The sequence below is a fragment of the Nyctereutes procyonoides genome, unplaced genomic scaffold (assembly GCF_905146905.1).
Source record: "Nyctereutes procyonoides isolate TBG_1078 unplaced genomic scaffold, NYPRO_anot_genome, whole genome shotgun sequence".
In the NCBI taxonomy this organism is placed as follows: Eukaryota; Metazoa; Chordata; class Mammalia; order Carnivora; family Canidae; genus Nyctereutes; species Nyctereutes procyonoides.
In genome coordinates this window covers 2,100,884-2,128,697 of record NW_026575025.1, presented here as the reverse complement: position 1 = coordinate 2,128,697, position 27,814 = coordinate 2,100,884, and the positions used below count along the sequence as shown (strand labels likewise).

General features: G+C 40.8%; 1 protein-coding gene across 9 annotated transcripts in view; it reads right to left on the bottom strand.

The window, feature by feature from the left end:
• AMBRA1 (autophagy and beclin 1 regulator 1) overlaps window positions 1–27,814 on the bottom strand; it is a 172,481-nt gene that overhangs the window by 96,140 nt on the left and 48,527 nt on the right. For 6 of the 9 annotated variants that reach the window (XR_008662549.1, XR_008662550.1, XM_055310902.1 and 3 more), the window contains 2 exons: window positions 12,013–12,099; window positions 7,771–7,947 (listed from right to left, as the gene is read on the bottom strand). Coding sequence is in view for 7 of the 9 variants with exons in the window: in XM_055310902.1 (XP_055166877.1) it covers window positions 7,771–7,947; window positions 12,013–12,099 (264 nt within the window). In the remaining 2 variants the exon portion in view is untranslated. The remainder of the gene's footprint in view (window positions 1–7,770; window positions 7,948–12,012; window positions 12,100–27,814) is intronic. The other 3 variants (XM_055310894.1, XM_055310930.1, XM_055310912.1) reach the window with 2 other exon arrangements.

Genomic DNA, 27,814 nt, shown 5'->3' with positions numbered 1-27,814 from the left:
ACCAGATTTTATATGGAAAAAAACACCCTTCAAACAATAAGGCACCCAAGACAAATGTTAAATACAAGAAAATGCATCTCTGGAAAAAGGGAGAGACACACAGCAGCAACTCTTGCTAAATGCCTGGGATTAATTGCCTCAAAGAGAGGCCGTAATTTAAAGGAATGAAAAACACACCTAGAGACTGCTGTCTGAAGTCCTGACCAGACAGTCAGGTTGTCATTACTCCTCATGACAAACAGCTCTGCCTCAGGTCTTTATAAATGAAGCTCTTGCAGCAAAAAGCTCAAAAGGCCATTGTCCTCTTGACAATACACAGTTGACTCTGCTGAAAATTAGACTATTAAAAAAATAAGTGTTTCCCTTTGCTCTTCTGTTTTTACTCAATCTCCAGACAATAGAAGGCCTAGCTGGTATTCCTCTCCCTAGACGGCACAAGTCCTTTCCTTAACCCTAGTACTCATAGTAAGAAACCGAGGCCCCTGTCTTTACTGTCAAGGATCATGCACACGTGTAAGGGCTTAGATTTCTGGGAGGAAGGGAGAGGGCCCTCAGGTGTCATTCACAGGGGATACATAGGAGCACAAACTTTTGGAACCGTGGAGCCTTAACTTTCCCTAAGGAGCAGTAATAATAACAGATAATTACTGTTTACAAATTCCTCTCCACCTTTAGTCTAATTTCTAGCCTAATTTCATCTGCATACACTCCATATTCCTATTGGACATTTTATGTTAAAAAAAAAATCTCTAAGTGGTTATGTCTTACTCACCCTACCTCCTGAGCTGCTTAATTCTTTCATTCTGTGTTTTCCCATACTATACCCAAGGACGATCCACATATATTCCCTTTTCTTTCTCTTCTAGTATTCCCCATAATAAATATTCATATGTATTTTACTGGCCCAGAAAGAATGCTAATTCTGAAGTTACCAAGCAATAGGCTCAAAACCTTCAGGTAAGAGCTAGAATTCAGGTAGGCATATATTTAGAAATAGGTTGGGGCTCTTCTGGTGCCAGATATCCTGTTCCTAATCCTCAGGAAGGCTCTCCCCTTTTCTGAGACCTTTCATTATTCTGCCTCTGCTAAACACGAGGGAAGTTCATCTAAGGTAGTCAGCTCCCACAAAGATCTGAGTGTTTCAGGGTTAAACTGCAGAGATTATCCCCTCTGATTTTACAGATCAGACGCTGAGGCCTAGGGTGGATAAGGGACTTGCCCAAAATCAAAGGACAAATTTTGACTCAGCCAAAACCAGAACCCAGGGCCATTCTCTAGACAAGAGTTGTCAAACTATGGGGACAGTGGTCACTGACAAGTGATCCCAGTTCCCACCTGCTCCCACAGCTGCTCTAGGAGTCACTCTTTTACCTACTTAGTTCAAAACTGGCTCAAGTAGGAATCAAAAAGGACTCGGGCAATATTTTGTTTGGGAATTAGGAAGTCAGACAGCTGAGCTATCGCAGCTAATTTCTCAGGAACGTCCACAAACGTTCAGGCCCCATTCTTAGAAAACACCAGGCCTCATACACACCCAACAAGTAAGGTCCTGTCCTCAAATGTTCTCTCCTGTATTTCACCCAGTGTTTCCTAACTGGTTTTCCTAAACCAGGCTGTACAGTTGCCACTTTAGGTCACCCTAGCCAATGCTGTCAGAACTAGCCGCCTCAAACAGGTCTTCAGTAATGGCTGCCCCCAGATAAAAATAAAGTCCAAACTTCTTGGTTAAGCATTCAGGCCCTCAGTTCAGGCCTTTTCCATCTTCTCTTTCATATTACAAATACTCTATAACTCTAGCCACAGATTTATTCAGGGTCCTTTGAATAAACCCTGTAAATCTTCTGTCTCTGGGCTTTTGCTTAGCTAGTCCCTTTGAATCTCCTAGAATCTCCTTCCCTACCCTCATCCTCCACATCAATTCATCAAAGTCCTACATAGTCTGTCCACCCAGCTGAAACGCTGGGAGCCTCCTCACATCTCCCCAAATACCCTCTTCCCTTCATAGAATGCTGCTCTGTATTTTAGTGTTACCTTATTATAGTCTATCTAATAAGTTACTATGTACAAATCTGCTCATGTTATTTCATTGCCTAAAACTCTTCAATGACTTCCTTTTACCTAAAGGATAAAGTTCACCTCCTTTGTAAGATACACAAGACTCTCCAAAGATGTGGTGTTACCCTAACTCTTGGGGCTCATCTCTTGCCACATAACTTGGACTTTAAATCTAGACAAACTTATCAACAAGGGAATTCTGAAATATTTCATGTTTCTATGACTGTACATTTATTTGCCTTTCTCCCAAGAGTATCTAGAAGTGACAGTCCTATTTTAAGACATATAACTTTCTCTTTTATAAACCTACCTTGTAAAAAAAACAATCAACCACTATGAAAATCAAGTAAGTGAAATTATTTAAAACTCTCTGGTAAAAAGGAAGAGAACAGTTTCTCATCTCATCCCACTGTAGGAACTACTTCTATTCCTCTATGCCTGATTCCTGACTGTTCTAGCAAGTTCCAATCTATAAAGAGAAAAACTTTAAAGTGCGTTTCCTTAGAATTTCTCTTGTATTTCTAGTATCAAAGAGTCTATGGTTTGTAAGTTAAAGGAAGGAACAAAGGCAACTCCTCTTCAAAATGAAGTAGACAGAACACTCTCTAAAGATTTACCCTTCCCTTTCTTGGCTACAGTTACGTATCTGTTATTAGTAGTCACCAACTCCCACAGGAGTCCTGGAAATTCCGGGCACAGAAAAGAGAGCAGGAGCAAGTACTACCAAGGACACGTAGCTTCACTCTATTGGAATTTCTAGCCACGAGAACTTAAAGTATATGAATCTCACAAAGTTGCTAGGATTTCACCTTTACACAGATGATAATAGTAATATTATTTGGTTTTTAATGTATTTTCTTTGCCATAGCTCAATTAAATTTCAGTTATAGCAAAAGGACAGGCAAAGAATATTAAATTCTGAACTAAAGGCAAGCAAATTCTCTTATGCCAACCCAATCAGATGGCAGAGCTGAGTGACAGCCTTCAGAACTCTCAGCTACATCACATATCAAAAAGACCTTTAACAACTTCCTTGCCAGAAGATGTCTGGGGACAGGGACCATAAAAGGAGAAGCTCTTTCTGCATTAGGCTGTATATGTGTATGTGGTACTGCCAGAACAATTCATGCCAAACTAAGGAACTAGAATCCATTTCTGGCACCTAGAAATGATTGTCATACCGCGAAACATTTTTGCTTATTTGGTCACAATACACATTTCTGGGTAAAAATTCAAATACAACCAGATAAATTAGAAGAATGAAGAGAACAAATGTAATAGACCTAAAGTGACTTCATCGTAAGGCTGAAGGACTAGAGTCCTCACTGTGGTGTTCTTCCAAAGGAAGCCCAGTGTCACAACGGTAAATGAAGAACTTGCTCTCTTCTGTGCTGGCAACAATTTTAAGAAGTGAATATAATTCCCCTGCAGCTGGTATGTATGGTATAGATATTTGTGACTGATTCAATCTGAAGCTTCTAGTTCTGTCATTGGCTCAGGGTATTCTTTGCCTTAGAAGGTAAAGCAGTTACAAAAAGACACAAGAAGGGCAAGAATAAGCTGGGGATGATTCTGGGATTCTAATTACATTTAGAATAAGGATAACATGAGGAAGGAGCTGAGGATAACAGAAACAATAGACATATGCCACTTCTTATGCAGGCCTTAACAACTAGTAGGACAGGGCACTTCACCACAGTGCTTCATAAAAGCCACCCTCTTTCCAAAGTGAAAATTAAAATGGCAATTTTCCTTATGCTTATTTGCTTTCTACATTGTAGCGGGTGGTCTGGGCTCAAAAGCAGACAGACAGCAATGTCAGGAGCAGCCACACCTTTAGTCTGCTTGTGAATATCTTTATGCAAAGACAGATGCTGAAGGCTTCAGGACAGACCTTCTGACAGCAGGTTTCTGGATGTCCTGCTTGTGCATTTTGATAAACACAGGGACCCTGCAGTCTCAATCCTGGCTGCAGACAGAGATGAATGGCAGGAGAAGATGCCTGCCTGGGTAGATGGTCATTAATCCAGACCACAAAAGAAGAGAAAATTTAACCTGATGCTGACCAACATTCAAAGCTATCCTCCATATAGATAAATCTAGAGTGTTCTTCCACAGCAAATTCAGGGAGCAAGAGCTCAAATGTGGTTCTACATCATTTATAGGGTTTTTATTTACTTATTTTTATTTTTTTAAGATTTTATTTATTTATTAATGAGAGACAGAGAGAGAGCGCGAGAGCGGCAGAGACATAGGCAGAGGGAGAAGCAGGCTCTATACAAGGAGCCTGAACAAGGGACTCGATCCTGGGTCTCCAGGATCAGGCCCTGGGCTGAAGGCGGCGCTAAATCACTGAGCCACCGGGGCTGCCCTATTTACTTATTTTTAAAGATTTATTTATTTGAGAGAGAGAGAGAGAGAGAATGAATGCGCGCATGCTGTGGGGGAGGTGGGGGGTGGGGTGAGGGAGGAGAATCTCAAGTAGACTCCCAGCTGAGCACAGAGCCTGAGGTGGGGCTCCATCTCATGACCCTGAGATCATGCCCTGAGCCAAAATCAAGAGTCAGATGCTGAGGTGCCTGGGCGGTTCAGTCAGTTAAGCATCTGGCTTCGGCTCAGGTCATCATCTCAGTATCCTGGGATTGAGTCCTGCATCAGGCTCTCTGCTTGTGGGGAGGCTGCTTCTCCCCCTCCTCCCCACTCATGCTCTGTCTCACTATCTCATTCTCTTTCTTTCTCTCTCAAATAATTAAATAAAATCTTTTTTTTTTAAAGAGTCAGATGCTTAACCAACTGAGCCATCCAGGCACCCCCAATTTTAAGGTTTTTAAATCTACAGAACAAAAAAATGAGACACTAAGTATGTCTGTTCCTGTTCTCAAATCTCAGACATGTCCAATCTTAGTTGTCTCTGTATCCTCATTAAAAAAATACTACGATGGAGTAAATATCTCATTGGGTTATTGTAAGGACTGAACAAGATTTTAAAATATATAAAGTATATTAATATATTTATATATACTACAAATGTTTTATATGTTATAAATTAGTATACACATGAAAGATATTATTATAGCTGATATTTTTCATTTACCTGGATGATGGGAAAGAACCAAAAAAAGATGGGATCTTGGGACTCTGCACACCTGGTTGCGATAAGGTAGAGAATGGCAAAATGACCCCTAGTTTAGTAAATGGGAAGAGCTGAAGATGTCAAAGTGGGATGGCAAAGGCAGGAGAAGCACGGTGCACTGTGAAGGTGAGGACACCAGTAGAACAGTCTCTCTTAATGGCACGCTAAGTGTTAGGAGAGTTCAGGCCCTGTCTAACTTACCTGCTTCTCTGTACTTGAAAGAACTGTAAATTATGACTATACAAGCTTCTGAATTTCCTTCTAGTTATCAAAGCTAAGGAAAAGGACTGGGGCAGAGAAATTAAAACGGGCTGGTAACATTCCCTCATTTCTCACTCACTCCCTCCTCAGAGAACCTAGAAATTAAAAGGAGCAACCACAAACAATGCTCAGTTTACAACAGCAGGGAGGAGGGCAGGGAAAGAGACAGGAAAAAATGAACAGACAGATAGTAACTCAGCATCAACCAGCGAGCAACTTCCTTCACTAGGAGACCTGGACTACTAACACTGAAGTGACTAATCCATAGCTATTAAAAAAAGATTACAATCTGCATCAGCCCAAAAAGAAGGGCAAACACCCTGTGAGAGACTTTTGGAGAGGCATGAGAGAAATCAGCCTCATTCCTAACCAGGGAACAACAGAAGACCCCCAGGGAGTAACAATGGTAAGTCAGCACAGGAAAGGTGAAGAAGGCAATGCAAATTCAGGTCGTGCTGAAGCCAGGAGGGAGGTGAGAGCACAGGTGGGCTGTGGGGAACACAAAGAGGAGGCAGTCTGACACAGGAAAATCGAGGGGGAAGGAAGGGGAGAGGGAGGAGGTGGTAGCAGAAGAAAGAGAAGGTAAGATGAGAACAGAACATTTTAAACTAACCCAGAACTCCATTGTGAAGGACAAGTCACGAGGCAAGATACAGCTCAAAGGCATCAGCCCCACGTTTCACCACTGCAAAGAGATAACACAGCCTTCCAAACCCGCATGGAGGGAGGCTATGCAATTTGCACTGACTCCCAGATCTCCCTTGGATTACTGAGGCTTTTCAGCGGTACTAAGTCCCAGCAGCCTTGGCATGTACTTGAAACTGCTTCTCTGAATAGACCCGGGTGCTGGAAAAATCATCGTAACCCGCAGGGGAATATATTTCACTACTGGTGTCTGTCCAGCTAAGAGAGTGGTGACTCTGCCCTCATGGACATTATAGGCATCCACCATCCCCTAGAATGGACTGAAGGGAGAATGACACGTGCTGGGAGCCAGGAGGGCAGCTGATGAGAGAGGACCGGCACCCCTGCTCCCCAGGTCACCACAGCTGCTTCAGGGCATCCCTGCATTTCTTTCACATTTACATCCTCCCCAGACAAATGAACCGCCCATTCAGTCTGCCTTCTGCTTCCAAGTACACAATTGCTAGTGTGTTTAAGAATCATATCAGGAAGGCAAATTGGTATAAAGCTTGTTTCCACCTTCTTAGCCATCTTTGGCAGAGAGATTTCTCCAAAGCATCTTAAAGCTCTTTTGCAAGGTGGCTCTTGGGGAACTATCCATTCAGCTCACAGAAGAGGAAGGTAGACAGGAGGCAAGAACTCTTAACATCTCACACCTGACCAGGCTATGTCTAGATGGAGAGGGGGAAAAAAGGAAAATGACTGACAAGCTGTCCTATTCTAATACAAAGGAGGAAAAAATAATGTTTAACCACCTCCCTCCCTCCCTCTCCCTCCCTCTCTCTCATTCGTTTTGCATGTTTGAGAATATCAAAATATAGGAATCAAAACAAGAGCCAAATGTCCAATTTGATGCAAGCCAGGAAAGCTTTCAGAATGGAAAGAAACACAATGAATTGCTAGAAAGGTCAGGAGCAACAAGTCAGAGAGTTCAAACACAGCAGTAAGACGGAGGTGTTTGACCCTATGCGTGGGGTTGACCCTACTCCTTTAGCTCACCACTGCCCTTTAATCAAACCACTCAACACCACCAGAAGAGCAAGGAATTACCTCTTAAGCCACCACATTAACTTGACAGGCAACTCTTAAGGGATCTTTATTGGAGAGATGGGGAGAAGGAGAAAGTTTAAGCAATGGTGTAGGACCTCAAAGAATTCGTGTGATTCAAGGGTACTAAGAGGAACTGTCTTCAGGGAAATCGGAGTATTCTTATGATGTCTAATCTTGCTACCTACTCTGCTTCAGAGAAAAAAATACCAACAGTCCTGTCTCCCTGATGTTATGAAGAAAGATCACAAGAAGCACTTCCACAGCCACTGTTCACTCAAAGGGGAAATAAAAGTGCTGCCTATGGAGCAGCAGTCATCTTCTCCAGCCTGGCCTGGGGCCAATGGGCTGTCTCCCCACAGGCTCTGGTGAATCAGCAGCACAACTGCCAGAGGGGGGTGGGGGGGTAGGGGGATGGGGTAGGGCTGTGCATCTTAACCCCCTTTCCCTCAACCCATCCTATTACTCATAAATAGTAACTTAGGGGGTTGGAGCAAAACTGTCAACCACTGCTGCTTGGACAGTGGTCAACTTGGAAGCACACACAGCTCGGAAGGACAGGGAAGAAAGCAAGCTGAGGAGGTACTTACTCAAAGTCCTCAAACTCCAAGTCGGTTCCCTCTACTGATGGGCCCTGGTTGTCTGAGGAAGAGGAGGTGGAAGAACGGAGACGGTTCTGCTGATAGCGCATGGAGCGCTGGCGAATACTGTCTCTCCGTGAGAGATACTGGATCATCCTCTGGGCGTAGTATGCAGCAGGAGATAATCTGAGAGAGACAGAGATGGACAAACACAAACTAGCACTAATGTGGGGAATACTTTGGAAGACAGTAAATCCAGCTCTCCCATGGCATCTCCCTGCTGAGGCGAACTCCGGAGACATGAAAAATAAAGGGCGTTTAACTCACCAGGAGGTCTGTACTGCACAATATGTTTGTCAGACTACCACCAGTGTTTCTGTTCCGAGAGAAGGCAAAGAGGCTGTTTCATCAGTCATCATCTGCTCAACAGCTGCCCCCTCCCAAGGGGATAACACTGGACCTCCCTTTTTTGTTTCTTAAGGGACCCTCCATAGCTTCTCAGGGTACCCTTCACACAGATTCACAGTCTTCTTCAATCATCCATACTCAAAATATAATAAAAAGGGACCACAGCAATCATCTATAGGCCAGCCCTTCTTTCATTTTATAGAGAACAGAGGCCAGGAGAGGGCAAACCAGACATGACTAAAGAAGGTACCATCTTCACCGGGATGTCCTTCTTCTCCAACAAATCCACACAGCTCCAGATTTGTCCTCACTCCCTAAAATGAGCTCTTGGAACCTCTCAGCTCTATGGATTATTCATAGGTATTTGTAACAGAGAAAATATTCAGCATCGAAAAAGAGTAAAATATATGCAGGAGAACAAAACCTAACGGAAAAAAAGATTTTCTATTTCTTACAATAGAGCATCAGAGGCTACATGGGCACTAAGCAATGTACAAGACAACAATTATTCTTTTTTCTTCTCCCTTACCATGGCTACTCTCAGTGGATAATTAGTCTAGACCTCTATTCTTCCAGCTGGGGCTTAGTGTCTTCATACTCCATGAAAACATCTAGTGTCTCATACAATTCACCACATCCCCTTCTTTCTCAAGTTTTTCCTCCATCTTTCACAACACTGCTACATAATAAGAAAGAGAAGAATAATAGAAAAACGTTTTACATGATCATATTAAGTGAATTCCTAAGAAATTTCCAGACTTAAAACTTGCCTGAGGCACACACTTTAACTAAACAATTCCACTAGGAATTTTATCATACAGAAAAACACAAGGATACAAAGATATATATATATATATATATATATATATATATATATATATATTTATATATAAAACTGGGAAATGTACCAAATGCCCAGCAACAGATTAAATAAACTATATATGTACAAAGAAACACTATGTTGCTATTAAAAAGAGTAAGTCATCCCTATAAACACACAAGAAAAACTCTCAAACAAAAATTTAAGTGGGAGAAAAACTGAAGAATGGTATGCATATGCTAATACATATATAAACATATATATTTCTGCAATTAGAACAAAAAAACTAAAAGGAAACACAATAATCCTATTGAGGATTCCTGAGAATCCTAACTTCTATAACGTCTGAATACAAAAGGGAAAAAGCATATAAATATACATTTTTTAATGGAAATCTGGAAAAACTGATTGAGAATGGAAATAGTAGTTATATCCAGTGATTGGAAAAGCATTTACAAAATCTTGCTGCCTGACCTTTCATTACCCCTGGATAGTTTCTGGGAAAATCCTCAGTAAATCTACTGACCCAGGCCAAAGAGATTCTGCAGTCATTTACAATACGAACTACCTCTGAAATGCCAGTCATCAGAGGTGGTATCCTTCTGGCCAATCATCAAATGGAATTCCTAGGCAGGTCAAATGACAATCTTTGGAATTCAAAAGTCCTTGTTATAGAATAATATACTGTGTCTGGCATTCCTGAATCCAAATTATACAGCAGGCGGGCATGGGATAAACAAATGCCTTGGCCAAGATGATCGGAGTACAAGGGCTATTTCTTAAAAGTCTCAATGTGTGGAGCTTCCATTATCCATTGGCTCCCTGTTGCCATGCATTTTGCAAGGATGAATCAAGAATCCTAAATTTTCAAGAGACAAAAGTCAGCAGTTTTGAGTTATTCCTAAATCACTAAATACACAGAAATCTTTTAGAAGTCAACCATTGATGGTTAAATTCTCAAGTCAATCAGACTAGAAAAGAATATAAAAAACATTTCAAGAGCAGAATGAAGATTCTTTTTTTGGAACTGATTCTGAAAAGTGACCATAAGTACACTCATTCCTCAGTTGATAGCCCACGCTAACTAATGGGAAAATTATATTATTGGTGACAGAAGTAGGAAGAATGTTGATGCAGACAATAATAAAGACTGCCCTTTTATGTAAGGGCACAATTTCAGCACTAGGTAATCCCAACTGTTTAATTTCACCATAGGATAGGAATTCCCTAAACTACAAAACTATGCATCAATGGTAATGAAAAAAGGATTCCTGCACAATTATTAAACATAAGTACATCCTGGCCTCATCTTTTTAGGTATCCACAGGGAAGCTAAGGTTCTGAATGCTGAAGAGTCCCACAAAGACTCTGACCTAATAAGTATCGTACAGGGTGAAATCTAAGAGGAAAAAGAAATTAAACAGCCAGTAATGAGGTAGCAATCAGTCTCCTACTAAAGAGCTGGATAATCACCAAACTCTAAGGTGTCCCAAGTAAAAAAAAAAATTTTTTTTTTAAATTTTAAATGTTTAAATAAATCCACAAGTTTTCTTCAAGGAAGAATATGTTCTCCTTCAAAGAAAACGTATTCTGTGTTCAGAGGGGAAATATAAAAATAGCAACACCACAAAGTATGACACTTTCTGTGATAAAGAAATCTGAGTAGGAGTAAATAAAAGATTTATTACATGAAAGGAGGACAAATAATGGTCTTAAAGAATCACTGTTAAACTCTGTCAGGTTAAAAATTCTGGGGATGAGATTCCTATTGCTGTCCTAAAAGAAACTCTTTAATAGCAAAAAATTACCTATCTCAGTGTTTCAGAGTAATCTGATTGATGCATAAAATCTCCCTCTGTTATTTAGGGCTTACTACTTTCAATGTGATCAGGGACTAACATAAACTTCCTTGGTTCAGTCATCATCATCTCAGCCGCTTCCCCATTCCCCTGATCCTTGGATTTACCATTTCTAGGGCATGGAAAAGGAAGTAAGAGTACCCTCTTAAGGAATCTTTCCATTAGTCTCTCAGAAAGAATGCTCAACATCATGACATAACTGTGGTCAACAAAAAAAATCACTCAATATCCCTAGAATCAACTTTGTCAACGGGTCTTTCCAGACTTGAAATTCTTAACCTAAAGCAAAGCTCATTTAGCTCTATCTAACCCAATCTGTTAACTTGCCTACCTCACCATTACAAATTACTCTTTCTTTTGGTAAAGCCTCACAATATGCTCTGGTATTGCTTAAATAATGTGAAGGTTATCCCCTAATTAGGTCATTGACAGAATCAGCAAGTCTGGCTGTGACAACACCAAAGACTCACTATAATAAATGACATACATCAACTCAACACCCAAAGCTGGTCCTCAGTCACCAGTATGAGGTAATGGTGGGCCGGCCTTGAACTCATCTAAGTGTTTTTTTTTAATCTCTCTGAGAACTCTTCAAATATCTTCTAATCGGTGTGAGGTAAACACTTTAATAAAAGATTGACTTGTTTTAGTTACCCTTTTGTCAGTCATCTCTTCCTTTAGGTTGCATCAAAAAATTGAACATCTGGATGAACTTGACTTCTGCCTTTTAATAGTCTAAATTCTCTCTCAAATGAGAGTGAGTAGAATTTCTTGTTAGTTGGATAGTTTTAATTTGTAAGTAATTTCCCTACTAATAAAAACTTGTTTCCCTTTTGGTTGTCCATCTGAATGGCAACAGCCTCCTGATCAGCAAAAAGGAATATCCTGTGACTCTGTCAGTGGCTTCTTCAGGTCCCTCCTCTAAGTGCCCCACTTATAGAAATGAGCCCCAAGAGACAGGAGCTCAGTCACAACCCTCTGCCACCAGAGGTTCTGTTCACTTACCTGCAACATTTCCCAATCACCTGAACCACCTGTCTCAAAACTGTAACTGAAGAGTAAAGAGCACCAGGACCAGAGAGGCACAGAGGGGCTTCCAACAGCTTGGCAACCCAAGGGCAGCCCCTCCCCCCCACCTAGTGCCATTTCTCACTTTGGCCTTACCTCGCTGGGTCTGGGTAAATTGGGTGCTCTCTGGATCCTGCTCCATCATAACGGGATAATGAAATGAGGGAAGACTCCAGCAGCCTCCTAGCAGAGATTAAAAAAATGGCAATAATCCCTGTCAATTACCAACTCAGAGGTCATTCATAAGGAAAAATAGGGGGAGAGATAAAATAACATCCCCCTTTGCAGCTAGCTAACACTTGCTTTCTGGGATCACACCCTTCCTACAAACTAAGTACCTAGAGATATAAATAAATGAGCTACAAAGCTCCCACACTGGACACGACTACTGTATTTGCTGAATACTACTCTTCTGTGAGAAATGAACAAGTGCTTGAGAGACATGATCTTATTTCTATCTGCAGTATCTCTAGCAGACAAATAGGAGGTTGGGATCAACACAGGAGGGGAAAATTAGGCATACCCACAGATATTCACGTAGTGCCAACATTTATCTTGGTGTTTGGTTTCTCCATGTTATCCTAATCCACATCCCCTTATCTTCTACTCATTCTGCTCTGCCCATACCCTTTTTGTGAGGAGTACACCTCAGCCTTCCTTAACAACTGACAAAACTCTTTAATTATATAATCTAGCCCAATCACAAGTTCAACTGATCACATGTCAATACACCCACATTTTATTGAGCACTTTTTCAGTGCCAGGTAAATACTAAGCGCTTCATATATATTTCCTTATTTAAACCTCACCACAACGAAAGGTAGGCATTACTATCCAAACATGAGAACACTGGGCCTAAAAGTTAAGTATATAGCATGTGCACAGGACTATTAAGTTATAGCACCAGGACTCCAGAGAAGGTCAACTTCAAAATGTTTCAAACCACAATGCTATACTGTAGGACCTTCCAGGCTCCCGATAGGTAAAAAGTGCCTATGCTTCCACCATGACTTCAGGCTAGAATGTGGGCTTGGTATTGCTAGCTCTTCCTGGTTTCTAAGGGAAGCCAGAAATCTGGACTTATCCATGACATCTCCTAACTGTTAAATTTTAGCTAAAACATTTTTCCCCCTCTTTGTACAAGGGCCAATTAAAACACGTCTGATAAATGTGGCCCAGGAATCCCCCAGTTTGCCATGTCTGCCACACTGCTTTCCAACTCAAATGTGCCTTGGCAGCCAGTCAAGCTCCTGCCATAGAACACGTTTCAAAGGAAATGGTCTCAGAAAGAAATGCATATTGTTCCTCTCCAGCAGCATCTTGCCTGGTTCTCCCGGGAACAGGTCTCCGGCTCCCTGCCAGACTCTTCTTTAAAGCAGATCTGCAGAATAAGGACAGCAGCTACCAATCTTTTCCAATTGAGTTAATTCAATTCACTGTTATTAAAACCAGCTGGCTTTAGGTATAGTCATGTGCAGTCACTTTATCTCAGCAACTGGCTCACCAAAGCATTTCCCCTAACAGCCTGGAGAAGAGATACAGCAGAAACCCTGTCAGGCTGGCTCACTACCTTTCCTGCTCAGGACAACCAACTGTTAAATGATGCTTCTTATCTAGACAAGGCCTTAATACCTCCCCACACAGTCACTTTCTAAACAGTCCTACCACTGAAGGAGAGAATATTACAATGCAACCAATGAGGAAGAGAAGAAAGCAATAAAATAGCATTCTCCAATCTGGGATCTTCAATGATATCACTGTTGACAGCAGCAGAAATGCTGTGTCTCATCAATTCTAAGAGATACCCTCCCATTTTAACAGTCTGAAATTGGGATGAATCTGATAATTGTGTGACACATTTATTTTTTTTAGATTTTATTTATTTGTTCATTTTAATATATTTTTTAAAGATTTTATTTATTTATTTCTGAGAATACACAGAGAGGAGAGAGAGAAGCGGAGACACAGGCAGAGGGAGAGGCAGGCGCCATGCAAGGAGCCTGACGTGGGACTCGATCCCGGGTCTCCAGGATCAGGCCCTGGGCCAAAGGTGGCGCTAAACCGCTTGAGCGGGCTGCCCTAGATTTTATTTATTGAGTGGAAGGGAGGTGCAGAGGGAGAGGCAGACTCCCCATTGAGTAGGGAGCTAAAGTAGGGCTAGATCCCATAACTCTGAGCCAAAGGCAGACACTTAACCTGGCCACCCAGGTACACCTGACATAGCTTAATTGGCAGGATTTTTTTCTTTCATTAGGGGCGCACAAAATAATGGCATGTCTTTGAGTTCTGAACTACAGAATATTTGTGAGAAAAAAGGGTAGTGAGTGGAGGTACCTAGACTGGGAAAAAAAGAAAAGTGAAATTCTGAGAAGAGTATCTATTCAGGACTTTTATGCCACCTTAGATAAATACTTGTTCACTACTAATGAATTAGTTCTATAGGAATTAGGAAGGAGTTGAATGGAAGCAAGATCTGGGAGCAGCTGACTTCCCTGAACACCAGTAAGTTTGTTCCATCCCAAAAGGGCTCTAGAGTTAGTCCTGAGTATAACTGAGCCCCATCAGGTTATCCTCCAAATGGCTGCTTAGTAAGCAGAAGCCGTTTGACAAGTAGCATCCAGCAGAGTGACCAACATGTATCTTTCTTAAGTACTTCTGCCTGGAAAATGATGCTGCTGAGTTAGGAAGCCAAGATTACCCCCTACTACTATGCTAAGGCAGTGTCAGTATTCAGAGAGATGAGATGACTTTTTAAGGATCCTGTAGATTCCTGAACTAGAAGAGTCTGGATTAGATAATTTCAATTTTAATGATTGCATTTTTTAATCCTGCAAAGTCTACTTCCCATCCTAACTTCCTATTTAATTAGAAAGACTTCTTTAAATCAGAGTAAAACCAAAATGTTAATAAGCTTTGTCTCTAGGGTGTCTCTTTGAGGTTCTTTTGGAACATGCATCCCCTGTGCCTACTTACTGCAAAATCTGCTGGCACCATTTATGTTCCCTAAACAATAGAGTGGACTGGCAAGCCATATATATGCAGCATTTTAACTGCTAATACACAAAATAAGGAGAGCCAATTATGACTAGCACCCCCACACACTTATCACTGATTAAACATTGAGTTCTCTTCAGTTACAATACAAGTACTATCTGAAGGAATAAAAAGGACCCCTCCAATTGGTATTAACAGAGAAAGAACTAGAGCTACCAGATCAGTAAATGTCACCACCACTCCTAGGAACCTTAAAGAAAGACCTTTCTCTTCTACGGTCAGCTTCCTATAAAGAGCCATCACTGGAGAAATGACATTAGAAAATGGGACAAGATGGCAGCTGTGAGCCTTCTTCTCTGGCCACCACAAATGTGACTTAACCATCATGCAACTCAATACAAAATCAGGTAGGACTTAGGAGGGGCTTAGACAAGCTTGTTCAAGCTTGAAGCTACCATTTCATTTTGACCTGTAATCACAATTCAGAAATATTTTTAAAGAGTCACTGAAGCCCTTCACAGGAAGAAAACACAAAAAACTCTCTTTACAAGTTTGCCTCGTTCATTCATTCTCTGTACCAGTGGTGTCCAAGTGAGTTACACGGAGGTTGTGCTATTCTGACCCACTGGAAAACAGAAAGAAAATATCAGAACTTTTTATTTATAATACAAAACCATAATGTATAATACATATACACACACATGGATTGCTCAAAAGCCTTTTACTAATAGAAGTACTTTTATTAAAAAGTCTTAAGACAAAAAAAAAAGTCTTAAGACCATTGTTCTATCAAACCATAATCCTACTTTTAAGAAAATTCAACATATGAAAGAATAAACACAATATATATAAATATAAAAACCATACATTCAAAAGAAGCACAAATACATAAATATAAAAACCATAAATATATAAAAGCATAACCATACTCATACATAGAGCAAGACTGGTAAAGCAAATGTAGTAAAATGCTACTATTTAGGGAATGTGGGTGAAGAGTATATGGGAATTCTCTGCACTATTTTTGCAACTTTTCTGCCAGTCTGAAATTATTTCAAATTAAAAACATTCAAAAAAAATTAAAAACATTCAATATACAAAACTGAAAAGTAAACCACTGAAGACTAAAAAGAAAACTCATTCTCAAAAGAATGACTCACTCCTTAAAAAGGATTTCTCAAAACAGCAAATTGCCCTAATGCCCTAAAGGCAGGTTTGATAAACTACAGGCCCCAAGCCAGCTGACTGTTTTCATAAATAAAGTTTTATTCAAACATAGCCACGTCCATTCATTTATATATTGTTTATGGCTGTTTTGAAGCTAGCAAGGCTGGGTAGCCTGGGTGGTGCAGCGGTTTAGCGCCACCTTCAGCCCAGGGCATGATCCTGGCGACCCGGGATTAAGTCCCACATCGGGCTCCCTGTGAGGAGCCTACTTCTCCCTATGCCTGTGTCTCTGCCTCTCTCTCTCTCTCCCTGTCTTTCATGAATAAATAAATAAAATCTTAAAAAAAAAAAAAAGCTAGCAAGGCAGAGCTGAGTAAGCCTGACAGGCCTAAAATACTCACTACCTGGTCCTTTACAGAAAAAAATCTGCCCACCCCTGCTCTAATATATTTAATTTACATAAAACCCCTTGAAAGACAAAAAGGAGGGACGCCAGGGTGGCTCAGTGGTTAAGCATCTGCCCTGGGCTCAGGTCATGATCCCAGGATCCTGGAATGGAGCTTCCCATCAGCAGGGAACCTACTTCTCTCAGTCAAAAATAAATAAATAAAAAAAAATCTTGAAAGAAAAGAAAGAAAGAAAAGAAAAGAAAAGAAAAGAAAAGAAAAGAAAAGAAAAGAAAAGAAAAGAAAAAAGAAAAAGAAAGAAAGAAAGAAAAAGAAAGAAAGAAAGAAAGAAAGAAAGAAAGAAAAGAAAGAAGAGAGGAGTCAAAGGAAATAGAACAGAAAAATCTGAAATCAAAGTATTATATACTAGAGTAAGTTATCAAAAGTTAATATTAAGCCCTTATAGTATCATTGGTCAACAAAAATACAATTCAAGCTGTTAAATTCTTAACATTTTAAATGACTACAACTATTTCTTCCTTTCCTGATTAATACTCTGAATATGTGCAAGTGGGTTCCCTAGATCCACTATATCCTTTGATGAGTAGAAAATTAAAAAAAAAAAATAGTGGAAGAAAGCTCTGGAAAAGAACAAAGTTGTCAGAGCAGATGAGATGGGTCATTTAAAAGAAAAGAACTTTCATTTCAAATCCAGCAGATATCAGAATTGAGAAGCAGAAAGTCTGGGTACCTTTAGACATGTCTAGACAGAATGAGTAAGCCGGTGACAACTTCCTTACTAAACAATTATATCCTGAAGATATCCTTTTAACTAGTTGTCAGATCACAGAAAAAAAAAATCGATATCCTAAAGCAAATAAACATGTTCAAACCTCCTCTAATCACTGGGAATAATCAATTGCCAGAACCGTGTGACCTAGGTGATATGTAAAGCCTGCTCCAAGAACCTAAGATGCCACTGATGTCCCATGCCTAAAGAGTAATTTCCCAGCCTGGCTTTGATGTCTAGGTGATATCTGCTATTTCATTTCAGGGAAGCCAAACCCAAAACTGATAGCTCACTTATGCCTAGACAATAAAATCTAAATTCCTCAGCTTAGCCCCAAAGCTCTGCAGCTGAATTTCTCATTTCTTCTGGATATTTGATATACTCTAGCCTGGTGGGTTTCAACCTTTTTGGTTTCAGAACTCCTTTAACATTCTTAAAATTTAGTGAGGACCTCAAAGAGCTTTTGTTTATATGTGCTTTATCAATATTTATATTTGAAATTAAAATTAAGAAGGTTTTTTTTAGATTTTTAAAATTTATTTGAGAGAGTAAGCGAGAGAGAGAGAACATACACACACACACACACACACACACAGAGGGAGAAGCAGACTCCTCACTAAGCAGGGAGCCTGATGGAGGGCTTGATCCCAGGACCCCAGGATCATGACCTGAGCCAAAGGCGGATGCCCAATCAACTGAGCCACCTGGGTGTCCCTAAAATTGAGAAATTCTTAACACAAGCACATATTCCATTAGCCATCAGAACGATAACCTTGTTACATGTCACAGCGAAAACTCCAATGAAACACCTGTGGGAGAATGAGCATGAAAAAGACAAAGAAGGACTCGGCTCAGCATTATTACAAAAACAGTTTTGACTGCAGGGATCCCAGGCCTCTTTGAGAACCATTGCTCTAGCTAAACTAAGCACACCCTCGTTATCTCATCTATGTATTTAGGCTGGGCATTGCTTCTTTCTGGAAAGTTCTTCTTCCCATTTCTGCCTTAAAAAATCCTTCAAAACTCAAACATCTGACTCCTCCAACCAAAGTTCACACTCTCTTCCCAAAGACCCCACTACATTTTGAAACCTCTCTTAAAAGGCCTCTGCCAAGTCACCATGTACTATCATTACCTATAAGCGTTTCTCTCTGCTACCAGACTACAAAAAGCAAGTACTGGGTCCAAGTAATCTTTTTGTCCCCATTAAAACTCCTATCCTAATTAACATGTGATAGGAGACTAATAAAAACCTGTGAATAGATCAGTAGTCCAAAGCAGATTTGGAAGAAGAAGCAAGAAGACATATCTGATTGCCCCTCACCGACCCCATGACTTTCAGACAAGGTTGCTAAATGTCTAAAAATTTACACTAAAATTCCTGAAGGAAGAAGGTCTTCAGAAACTGCTTACATCATGCTTTATCCCTCTGGTCACTTAAGCTGCTCAGGTTAAAGTGCTGACATAGTTGTCCTGATAAAAGCAGTGCAGCCTGGTCCCTGGGAGGCTTATTAAATCACAAAGTCAGAGAGGCTGGCTACTTGCCTAGGAAACTACCACAGATGCTCTTGGGTGGTATATTGCTAAAAGAGACCTCACAGGGGAAAGAGGGCAATGTTTTCAGGGGGATGGAGGGGCAGGAGGCCAAAGAAACTTGGAAGCACCATTGCCTTCTTCATTTTTGAATCCTGCTCTGCAAGCCCCCAATCTTTGCCTTGGCGCATGCCTAGGCTAGGAGATGACAAGCCCTTATTCTTTGTAAAAAATAATTGTGTGTTCTGAAATGACACCTCTATTATGATTTCCAAATTGACACCTCTGCTTTAAAGCGGAGGCACCCAAGCCTCCCCATTTCACACACTGGCAATTATCGTTTAAGCTATCCAACGATAGGCACTCATCTGATCTCTGCAGGGCCCCCTAGTTCTAGGGGTGCACTTACAGCACGATGTTGTTGCCAGTGGTGCCTGGCAGGCAATTTCTGCCCCTGCTGTGGCGTAGACCAAGGTAAGGTGGCACTGCTAAGAGGCTGACATCAAGGAAAAAACAGACATACTCTAGAAAGAGCTCACAATGCCTGTCCTATGGATTGGCCTTATTTTACTATCATCAAGCATAAACGATTCATGGGGCTCAAAACAATGCCTTTCACCAGAATGTCTTTACAAAACATTAACGTATTCTTCAATGCCTCTGTGCAGCAAGAGACAGATGGTAAAGCACCAGAGCACAACATAATCACATATACCAAAAGGAAAGAAGCTGGAAACAGAATTCATATTCAGTACACAACTGTGTATCTAGTTATACAAAAGTCTTAACTGAAAAGTCAGCCAGACCCCTCTAGGAAAATCTGACCCTCTGCTGTCTGCCTGGTGGTTGTTTGTTTGTTTGTTTTAATTAGGCTCCACACCTGGTGTGGAGCCCAATACAGAGCTTGAACTCACTACCATGAGATCAAGAGTTGGATACTTAATCAACTGAGCCACCAAGGTCCCCCAGGTGGTTATTTTTAATAAAATTATAAAATGATTGGTTGGCACTATGCTTAGCTTTTGTATATCCTTAACACATTACACTATAAAATTTCAATGTATAATAAAAACTCACTTTTGTCAATATCTGAACTCAAAGACTCAGGATAATCTACATGGACATGTTTACTCTCTCTCAAAATTCAATTTCTCTAGGAAACTTGGAAAGTCTGCTTAGAGACCACAGACTTTTTTTCTTTTTTTAATTAGAAATTTAGATCAGGGACTTTTCACCAAAGGATGAGTAAGAATATATCAATGATGACAAGTTCCACAGCTAGTTCTGATACTCACGCATACCCCAACAAGCAACAGCTGTGATACACAGGTTTAGATTTTAATTAAGAGGCAGTACACCCTAATTGACTGGTTTCCTCCAAAATCAAGAAGAGATTTACAAAATCCAATAATCCTAATTTCTCAGCTAATTTTATTCAGCATAATAGATAATTCCAAAAAAGGCTCTCTTTAGACCTTCTGCAAAGACTATATATTTGGGCAGAATCATTTACTGCAAATCAGTACACTTCTTTCTAGGTGATTTTTCACATTCATATTCCTAACCTGAAATTTATAAAACCCTTGACCAAGGCCATTTGTTCTTAAACGACAGGCCACTGACCTTGGTATACTGCAAACACTATATATTATAGTATGACGTAAAACCATAGGGCCAACATCAGGAGGGCAAGAAGTAAATGAAGCCTCACACGAGAATGAGGAAAAGGGAATACACAGTGGGCTGGAGCATTTACTAACCAGAGGCAAAGAGGTAGCCTTCCTGGCTTACGATTGTTCAAATAATGAGGTTTCTGGAGTCTACAGAAATAGACAAGGGGCAGAGACTCCAGCTGGGCCCCCAAACAATTCACTGTTAGCCCTTGAGCAAACACAAAGTTCAGAGCACAATCACTTTCTTACATCCTGGGCTCATTCTGAATGACTTCTCTTAGTGACATCTGATTTTCACTGATTTGTCTCTGGGGGTATACTACTTGCCCTTCCACCCTGATTCTGTCTTCAGCAGCCTTCTTGATTCCTTTTGGACTCCACATTTGACTCCACTAGAATAATTTCTCCACCGTTTCCCTCTGTCTAGACAACATGAAATTGTCATAAATGACACCTAAAGTACAATTAGTAGAGAAACTGCAATTTCCACTCTCCTCCCCCGTTCCCCAAAAGAATTGCACATTAACGTCCTCCAGTATGTCAATCAAACACTACCCTGAAGATTAACTCTGTGGAGCCTGGAAGCCATTTAATTCCCAGCTTATTAAATATCATGCCTTTCCTCCTCTACCATAATTAGAAGATTCTTTTCACTAATGCTTGTAGTCTCAGAGATCTAAATGCCTGCTAAATCAATACCTGTGTAAAAAAAAAAAAAAAAAAAAACCTTACAAACACCACTTTGTCCAGCTGCATCTAATATAGGGAAATCACAGAAAAAAGCAAAAAGACAAGACAAAAGAGGAGAGAGGCAATGAGAGGCAATAAGAAAAAGGCATGACTCAAGACCATCAGAACCAGGCAGGGATACCTGGGTGGCTCGGTTAAGCATCCAACTCCTGATCTCAGCTCAAGTCTTGATCTCAGGGTCATGAATTCAAGCCCTAATAGTTCAAGCCCTGCTTTGGGCTCCACGCTGGGCATGGAGCCAACTTGGGGAGTTGGGGGGAGAACCAGGCAGTACTAGTACTATTATAACTATAACAAGAATGAGGTGGTTTGAAGACACTGCCAGTTCCTTAAAAAAAAAAAACAACAAAACTGAAGGAAAGCAAATCATGAAATAACTTTTTGATGGGAGGGGATTCCCCCCAGGGAACATATGGCAATGTCTGGAGAAATAGTTGTTGCAAATGGGTAGGGAGAGTACACTGGAGTCTAGTGGATAGAGGTCAGGGATACTGCTAAACACCCTACAAGGCATAGCACAGACTTCCACAATAAAGAATTATCCAGCCCCAAATGTTAATACTATTAGCTGCTGTTGAAAAACCCTGGTATATCTTAACGGTTTGAGACTAACCAAGAGAAACTCTGAATAACTAATAAATGACACAAGTCAGTGCTTTAGCTTTGAATAAGAATAAAGTTTTTTTTTTAAGATTTTATTTATTTATTCATGATAGACAGAGAGAAAGAGAGAGAGGGAGAGGCAGAGACACAGGCAGAGGGAGAAGCAGGCTCCATGCCGGGAGCCTGATGTGGGACTCGATCCCGGGACTCCAGGATCATGCCCTGGGCCAAAGGCAGGCACTGAACTGCTGAGCCACCCAGGGATCCCGTTTTGTTTTTGTTTTTGTTTTGTTTTTTAAGTAATCTCTACACCCAATTTGGGGCTCGAACTCATGACCCTGAGGTCAGGAGTCACATGCCCTTCCCAATAAACCAGTTAGGCACCCCAAGTATACAGTTTAAATTCATAATTTTGTGTCACTTACTACTTATGTGACCTTGGGAAAGTCCATTATCTTCAATGTCCAAATTTAAAGGGAAAACCCGAGATGCCTAGGTGGCTCAGGGGTTGAGCATCTGCCTTTGGCTCAGGGTAAGATCCCAGAGTCCTAGGATCAAGTTCCGTATCGGGCTTCCTGCATGGAGCCTGCTTCTCCCTCTGCCTGTGTCTCTGCCTCTCTCTGTGTGTCTTTCATGAATAAATAAATAAAATCTTTAAAAATAAATAAATAAAAAATAAAGGGAAATCCCTATTCCACAGGGTTGCTATAAAGAAGAACATACGTATAATAGCACCACACAGTCCAATGAATACCGATTATCCTTTTCTTCCTTGGATTACAACTCCCAAAGTGTTTGCAGGAAATATGACACATTCTGGTTACCCATGTCACTATGCCTAAAAAGGTGGTTTCCCAGAAAAAAAAAAATGTATCAAGAAGGATGAGTACTATAGAGGCATATATATGGGTATCTATCTGAACCCTAAGAGTCACATGAACATCACTCAAACTGCTAAGAGCAGTCAGCCATTCATCCATCAATCTGTTAGTCTATCCAACCACTGATTCAAATCTCAAGTATTTATTGTCAACCACTGGGTATGTATTAATATATAAAATAGATATGGTCCCTGTAGTAGTCTCCAAAAATGGGCCCCAGAGAACCATACTGCTTAGTATTCTTGCCCTTGTATGGTCTCCTCCCACACTGAATCTAGACCAGTCTGTTAGCTACTTTAACCATGAGAATGTGGCAATCTGTGCCAGTTCTGGTCCTAGCCTTTAAGTGAACTGACAGCTTCCATTTCCTTGGAACTGTCACTTTGGAAAGCCTTAAGCTGCCAAGTAAAAAGTCTGGCTAGATGGCTGGAAAGGGTACATGGTGAGAGGAGTCCCTGAGATTACATGAAGAGGGAGAAGCCTAGCCATCCCAACGGAGCCTCCAGGTGACTCTAGAGAGACACCAAACAAGACCAACAGAAGAACTTCCCATATGAGCCCAGTCTACCCAAAGAACAAAGGAAGATAATAAAATTGTTGTTTTAAGTCACTAAGTTTTGTCGTGTGGTTTTTTATACATCAAACAAATGAATGAAATAGTTCCTGATCTTGTAGAACTTTCAAGCTAGTCGTAACAGCAGCATTAGAACTAAGTCCATGAGAGATTAGTTCTAATGGCTCAGTTGGTTAAGCATCTGCCTTTTTGGCTCAGGTCATGATCCCAGGGTCTTGGGATCGAGCCCTGCATCAGGGTCCCTGCTCAGCGGAGGGTGGCCTGCTTCTCCCTCTCCCTCTGCCTGCTGTTCCTCCTGCTTGTGCTTGCTTGCTCTCTCACTCTCTGTGAAATCAATAAAATCTTAAAAAAAAATTTTTTTGAGATGAGCACTGGGTGTTATGCTATATGTTGGCAAATTGAATTTAAATAAGATATTTTTTAAAAAGAACTAAGTTCATAAAATTAATTATAAGCCTGAAGTAATTACCTCTCTACTCAAAGAAACCTTGGCTATCAAAACAGACCACCAAACAAGACATCTGGAAACAGATCTTAAACAATAAAACTCAGTACAAACTCACTCACAGTGTCCAAAGCACAAGTTCTCAGTATTGGTCACAAATGTCAATGTCAATTTAGAAAGACTTGCTACTATTCCCTCTCTATCCCAATCAGGCTCTCTCCCCCACCCCACCTTTTTTTTTTTTTTTTTTTTTTTAAGATTTACTTATTCATTCATGAGAGACACAGACTGAGAGACAGAGGCAGAGACACAGGCAGAGGAAGAAGCAGGCTCCCTGCGTGGAGCCCGATGTAGGACTCAATCCCGGATTCCGGGATCACGACCCCAGCCCAAGGCAGGTGCCTAACCACTGAGCCACCCGGGCGTCCCAACTCTCTCCCTTTCTGGAACACACTTCCATCCTGGATGGCTCCCTCAATGTAGAAGGTGGCCCTAGAATTTGGGAAATTAAGGCTATTTATCCTCCCTCCTTTATCATGGGGCAGGACCAGTTCCTTTTATGTAAATCACTATGAAAGAGTGCAGGAAAGAGGTGCCTAAGTGGTTCAGTTGGTTAAGCAGTCTGACTCTTGATTTCAGCTCAGGTATTGGGCTCCACGATGGGTAGAACCTACTTAAAAAGTGTCCAGAAAAAATTAATATAATATCTCATTCTCTTGCTATGGGCCAAAATACTTTCTGCATTACTTAACTATCTAACATAGAACTTCACCATGTCCACTGCAAGTGACTAATGGAATTACCTAGCACCAGCTCTATCGCAATAAGCATTCTTTATTCACCCTTTATAGGCACCTCACTTTTTTTTTTAAGATTTTATTTATTCACTCACAACAGAGAGAGAGAGAGAGAGGAGAGAGAGAGAGAGAGAGAGAGGCAGAGACACAGGCAGAGGGAGAAGCAGGCTCCATGAAGGGAGCCTGATGTGGGACTCAATCCCGGGACGCCAGGATCATGTTCTGGCCCGAAGGCAGGTGCTAAACCGCTGAGCCACCCAGGGATCCCAGACCTCACTTTTTTATGAACTGTTTTTTTCCAATTTTATATGGTGAGATTTCACAGATATTCCATAAAGCCTGAAGCCCCAAAAATAATACTAAAAAAAAAAAAAAAGATCTGTAGGCAATATGCCATAGCAAAGGTTTTTGTTTTGTATTTTGAGCAGGGTAATAGGACAAAGGGAAAAAAGAACAGATATTTCTTGAGCATCTAAACTTGCAAAAGCAACTGGTGCTTAAATCACTTAGCCTTCAAATAATTTTCCAATTGAGAAAATGGATGTTCAGAAAGGCTACTTAAATGCCCACGGTCACACAACAGAGCCAGAAACTGAATCCAGTGTTGCTCAACTCCACTTTCTATTAGAACATGCTATAAGAACAGAGGAGGAGACTGTGAGAGTTAAAACAATGTTGCATCACACAGGACAAGAGCAAAAGCAAAAATAAAAGGTGACAATGCAAAGGATTTTAGTACACTACAGAGATTTGGGGGAGTGGTGGTAATGGCATTAAAAGAACTCCTAGGTGGTCTAAAATAGTGTTCTCTAACTTAGTGTGTATCAAAACCACCTGGAGAGCTTGTTAAAAATGCAGATTACCTGCCCTCCCTGCCCCCAATGCCCCAAGTTTCTGATTCAATAAACCTGGGGTGAGCCCAGGAACTTGTATTTCTAACAAGTTCCCAGAAGATGCTGATGTTCCTGGTCTGGGGATCACACTTTAAGGACCACCAGCCAAAGAGCTCACAATAAACATATTCCAATATATCTACCCCAACTCTCTGACTTCATCATATCCAGGATAGTACCATGTAACACAACTGCCAAATTTAGTGGGTCTATGAGGGACTAAAAAGTCAGTAACTCTGTTAGGATGAATATTACAACAACACTACTTTGCTTTCAAGGAGCTAACAGAAAAAGATCAGCCCAGCTTCTGCCTTAATTCTTTTTGAAAACTCCTAAGAAGACAGTGTGAAAAAGAATCAGTACAGCATGCAGAAAAGACTGCTAGACTTCTGGGAAGACACTAGATTGGAGAAACTTAAAGAAAGAGTTCCGGAACACTGGGTGGCTCAGTGGTTGAGCATCTGCCTTTGGCTCAGGGCGTGATCCTGGAGTTCTGGGCTCAAATCCCACATCGGGCTCCCACAGGGAGCCTATTGCTCCCTCTGCCTATGTCTCTGCCTCTGTCTCTCTGTCCCTCAAGAATAAGTAAACATATAACTCTTTTTAAAAAAAAGGGACACCTGGGGATCCCTGGGTGGCTCAGTGGTTTGGCTCCTGCCTTTGGCCCAGGAGCGTGATCCTGGACACAAAGGATCGGGTCCCGCGTGGAGCCTGCTTCTCCCTCTGCCTGTGTCTCTGCCTCTCTCTCTCTCTCTCTCATGAATAAATAAATAAAATATTTTTTTTTAAAAAAAGGGACACCTGGATGGCTCAGCAGTTGAGCATCTGCCTTCAGCTCAGGTCCTGATCCCAGAATCCGGGAGCCTGTTCTTCCTCTGCCTATGTCTCTGCCTCTCCTCTCTCTGTCTCTCATGATTAAGTGGATGAAATATTTTTTTAAAAGTTTTATTTTAATTTTAAAAAGATTACACCTACTAAAAAGGAAATTAAGAAAATGACTCTATTTATAACAGCATCAAAAAGAATAAAATACTTAGGAATAAACTTAGCCAAAGAGGTGAAAGACTTGCACACTGCAACTATAAAACACTGCTGAAAGTAAACACATGGGATCCCTGGGTGGCGCAGCGGTTTGGTGCCTGCCTTTGGCCCAGGGCGCGATCCTGGAGACCCGGGATCGAATCCCACGTCAGGCTCCCGGTGCATGAAGCCTGCTTCTCCCTCTGCCTCTCTCTCTCTCTCTCTCTCTCTGTGACTATCATAAAAAAAAAAAAAAAGTAAACACAAATAAAATGGCAGGATATCCAGGTTCAAGAATTAGAAGACTATTGTTAAAATGTCCATATGGGGCAGCCCAGGTGGCTCAGTGGTTTAGTGCCACCTTCGGCCCAGGGTGTGACCCTGGGGAGTCGGGATCGAGTCCCACATCAGGCTCCCTACGAGGAGCCTGCTTCTCCCTCTGCCTCTCTTTCTCTCTGTGTCTCTCATGAATAAATAAATAAAATCTTTTAAAAAAAGTCCATATTACCCAAAGCAATCTATAGATTCAGTGCAATCTCTATCAAAATCCCATTTGCATTTTTTACGGAAAGAAAAAGATCCCAAAATTCATATGGAATCTCAAATGACCAACAGTGAAAACAATTTTTTTTAAGCTTTTACTCAAATTCCAGTTAGTTAGCCAAAACAACTCTGAGAAAGCAAAACAAAGCTGGAGACCTCACACTTCTGATTTCAAAATATATTACAAGCTACAGTAATCGAAACAGTATGGTACTGGTAAAAGGCAGGCACACAGAACAGAGAGCCTAGATATAAATCGTTGTGTCTATGGTCAAAGGATCTTTGACAAAGGTGTCAAGACTCCATGGACAATGGTGGGGCGTATGGCTGGCTCAGTCAGTAGAGCCTGCTACTCTTGATCTCAGGATCATGAGTTCAAAGCCCAGGTTGGGCATGGAGCCTAAAAAAAAAAAAAAAAAAAAAAAAAGACTACATAGATATTGGAGCATCAATAGTTTCTTCAACAGAGCTGGAAAAACTGGCTATCCGCATGCAAAAGAATGAAGATGGGCCCTTACCTTACACCATACATAAAAATTAACCCAAAATGGATTAAAGACCTAAACACAAGACCTGAAACTATAAAAACTCCTAGGAGAAAACATGGGAAAAACAAAAAAGAAGACATGGGGAAAAGCTTTATGATACTGGAAAAACTATGATTTCTTAGATATGACATCAAAAGCACAGGCAACAAAAATAAAGATAGACAAACATGGCTATGTAAAACCTTAAAAACTTATACACAGAAAAGGAAACAAGAGAGTAAAAATGTAATCTACTGAACAGGAGAAAATATTTGCAAACTATTCATTAGATAATGGGTTAATAACCAGAATATATAAAGAA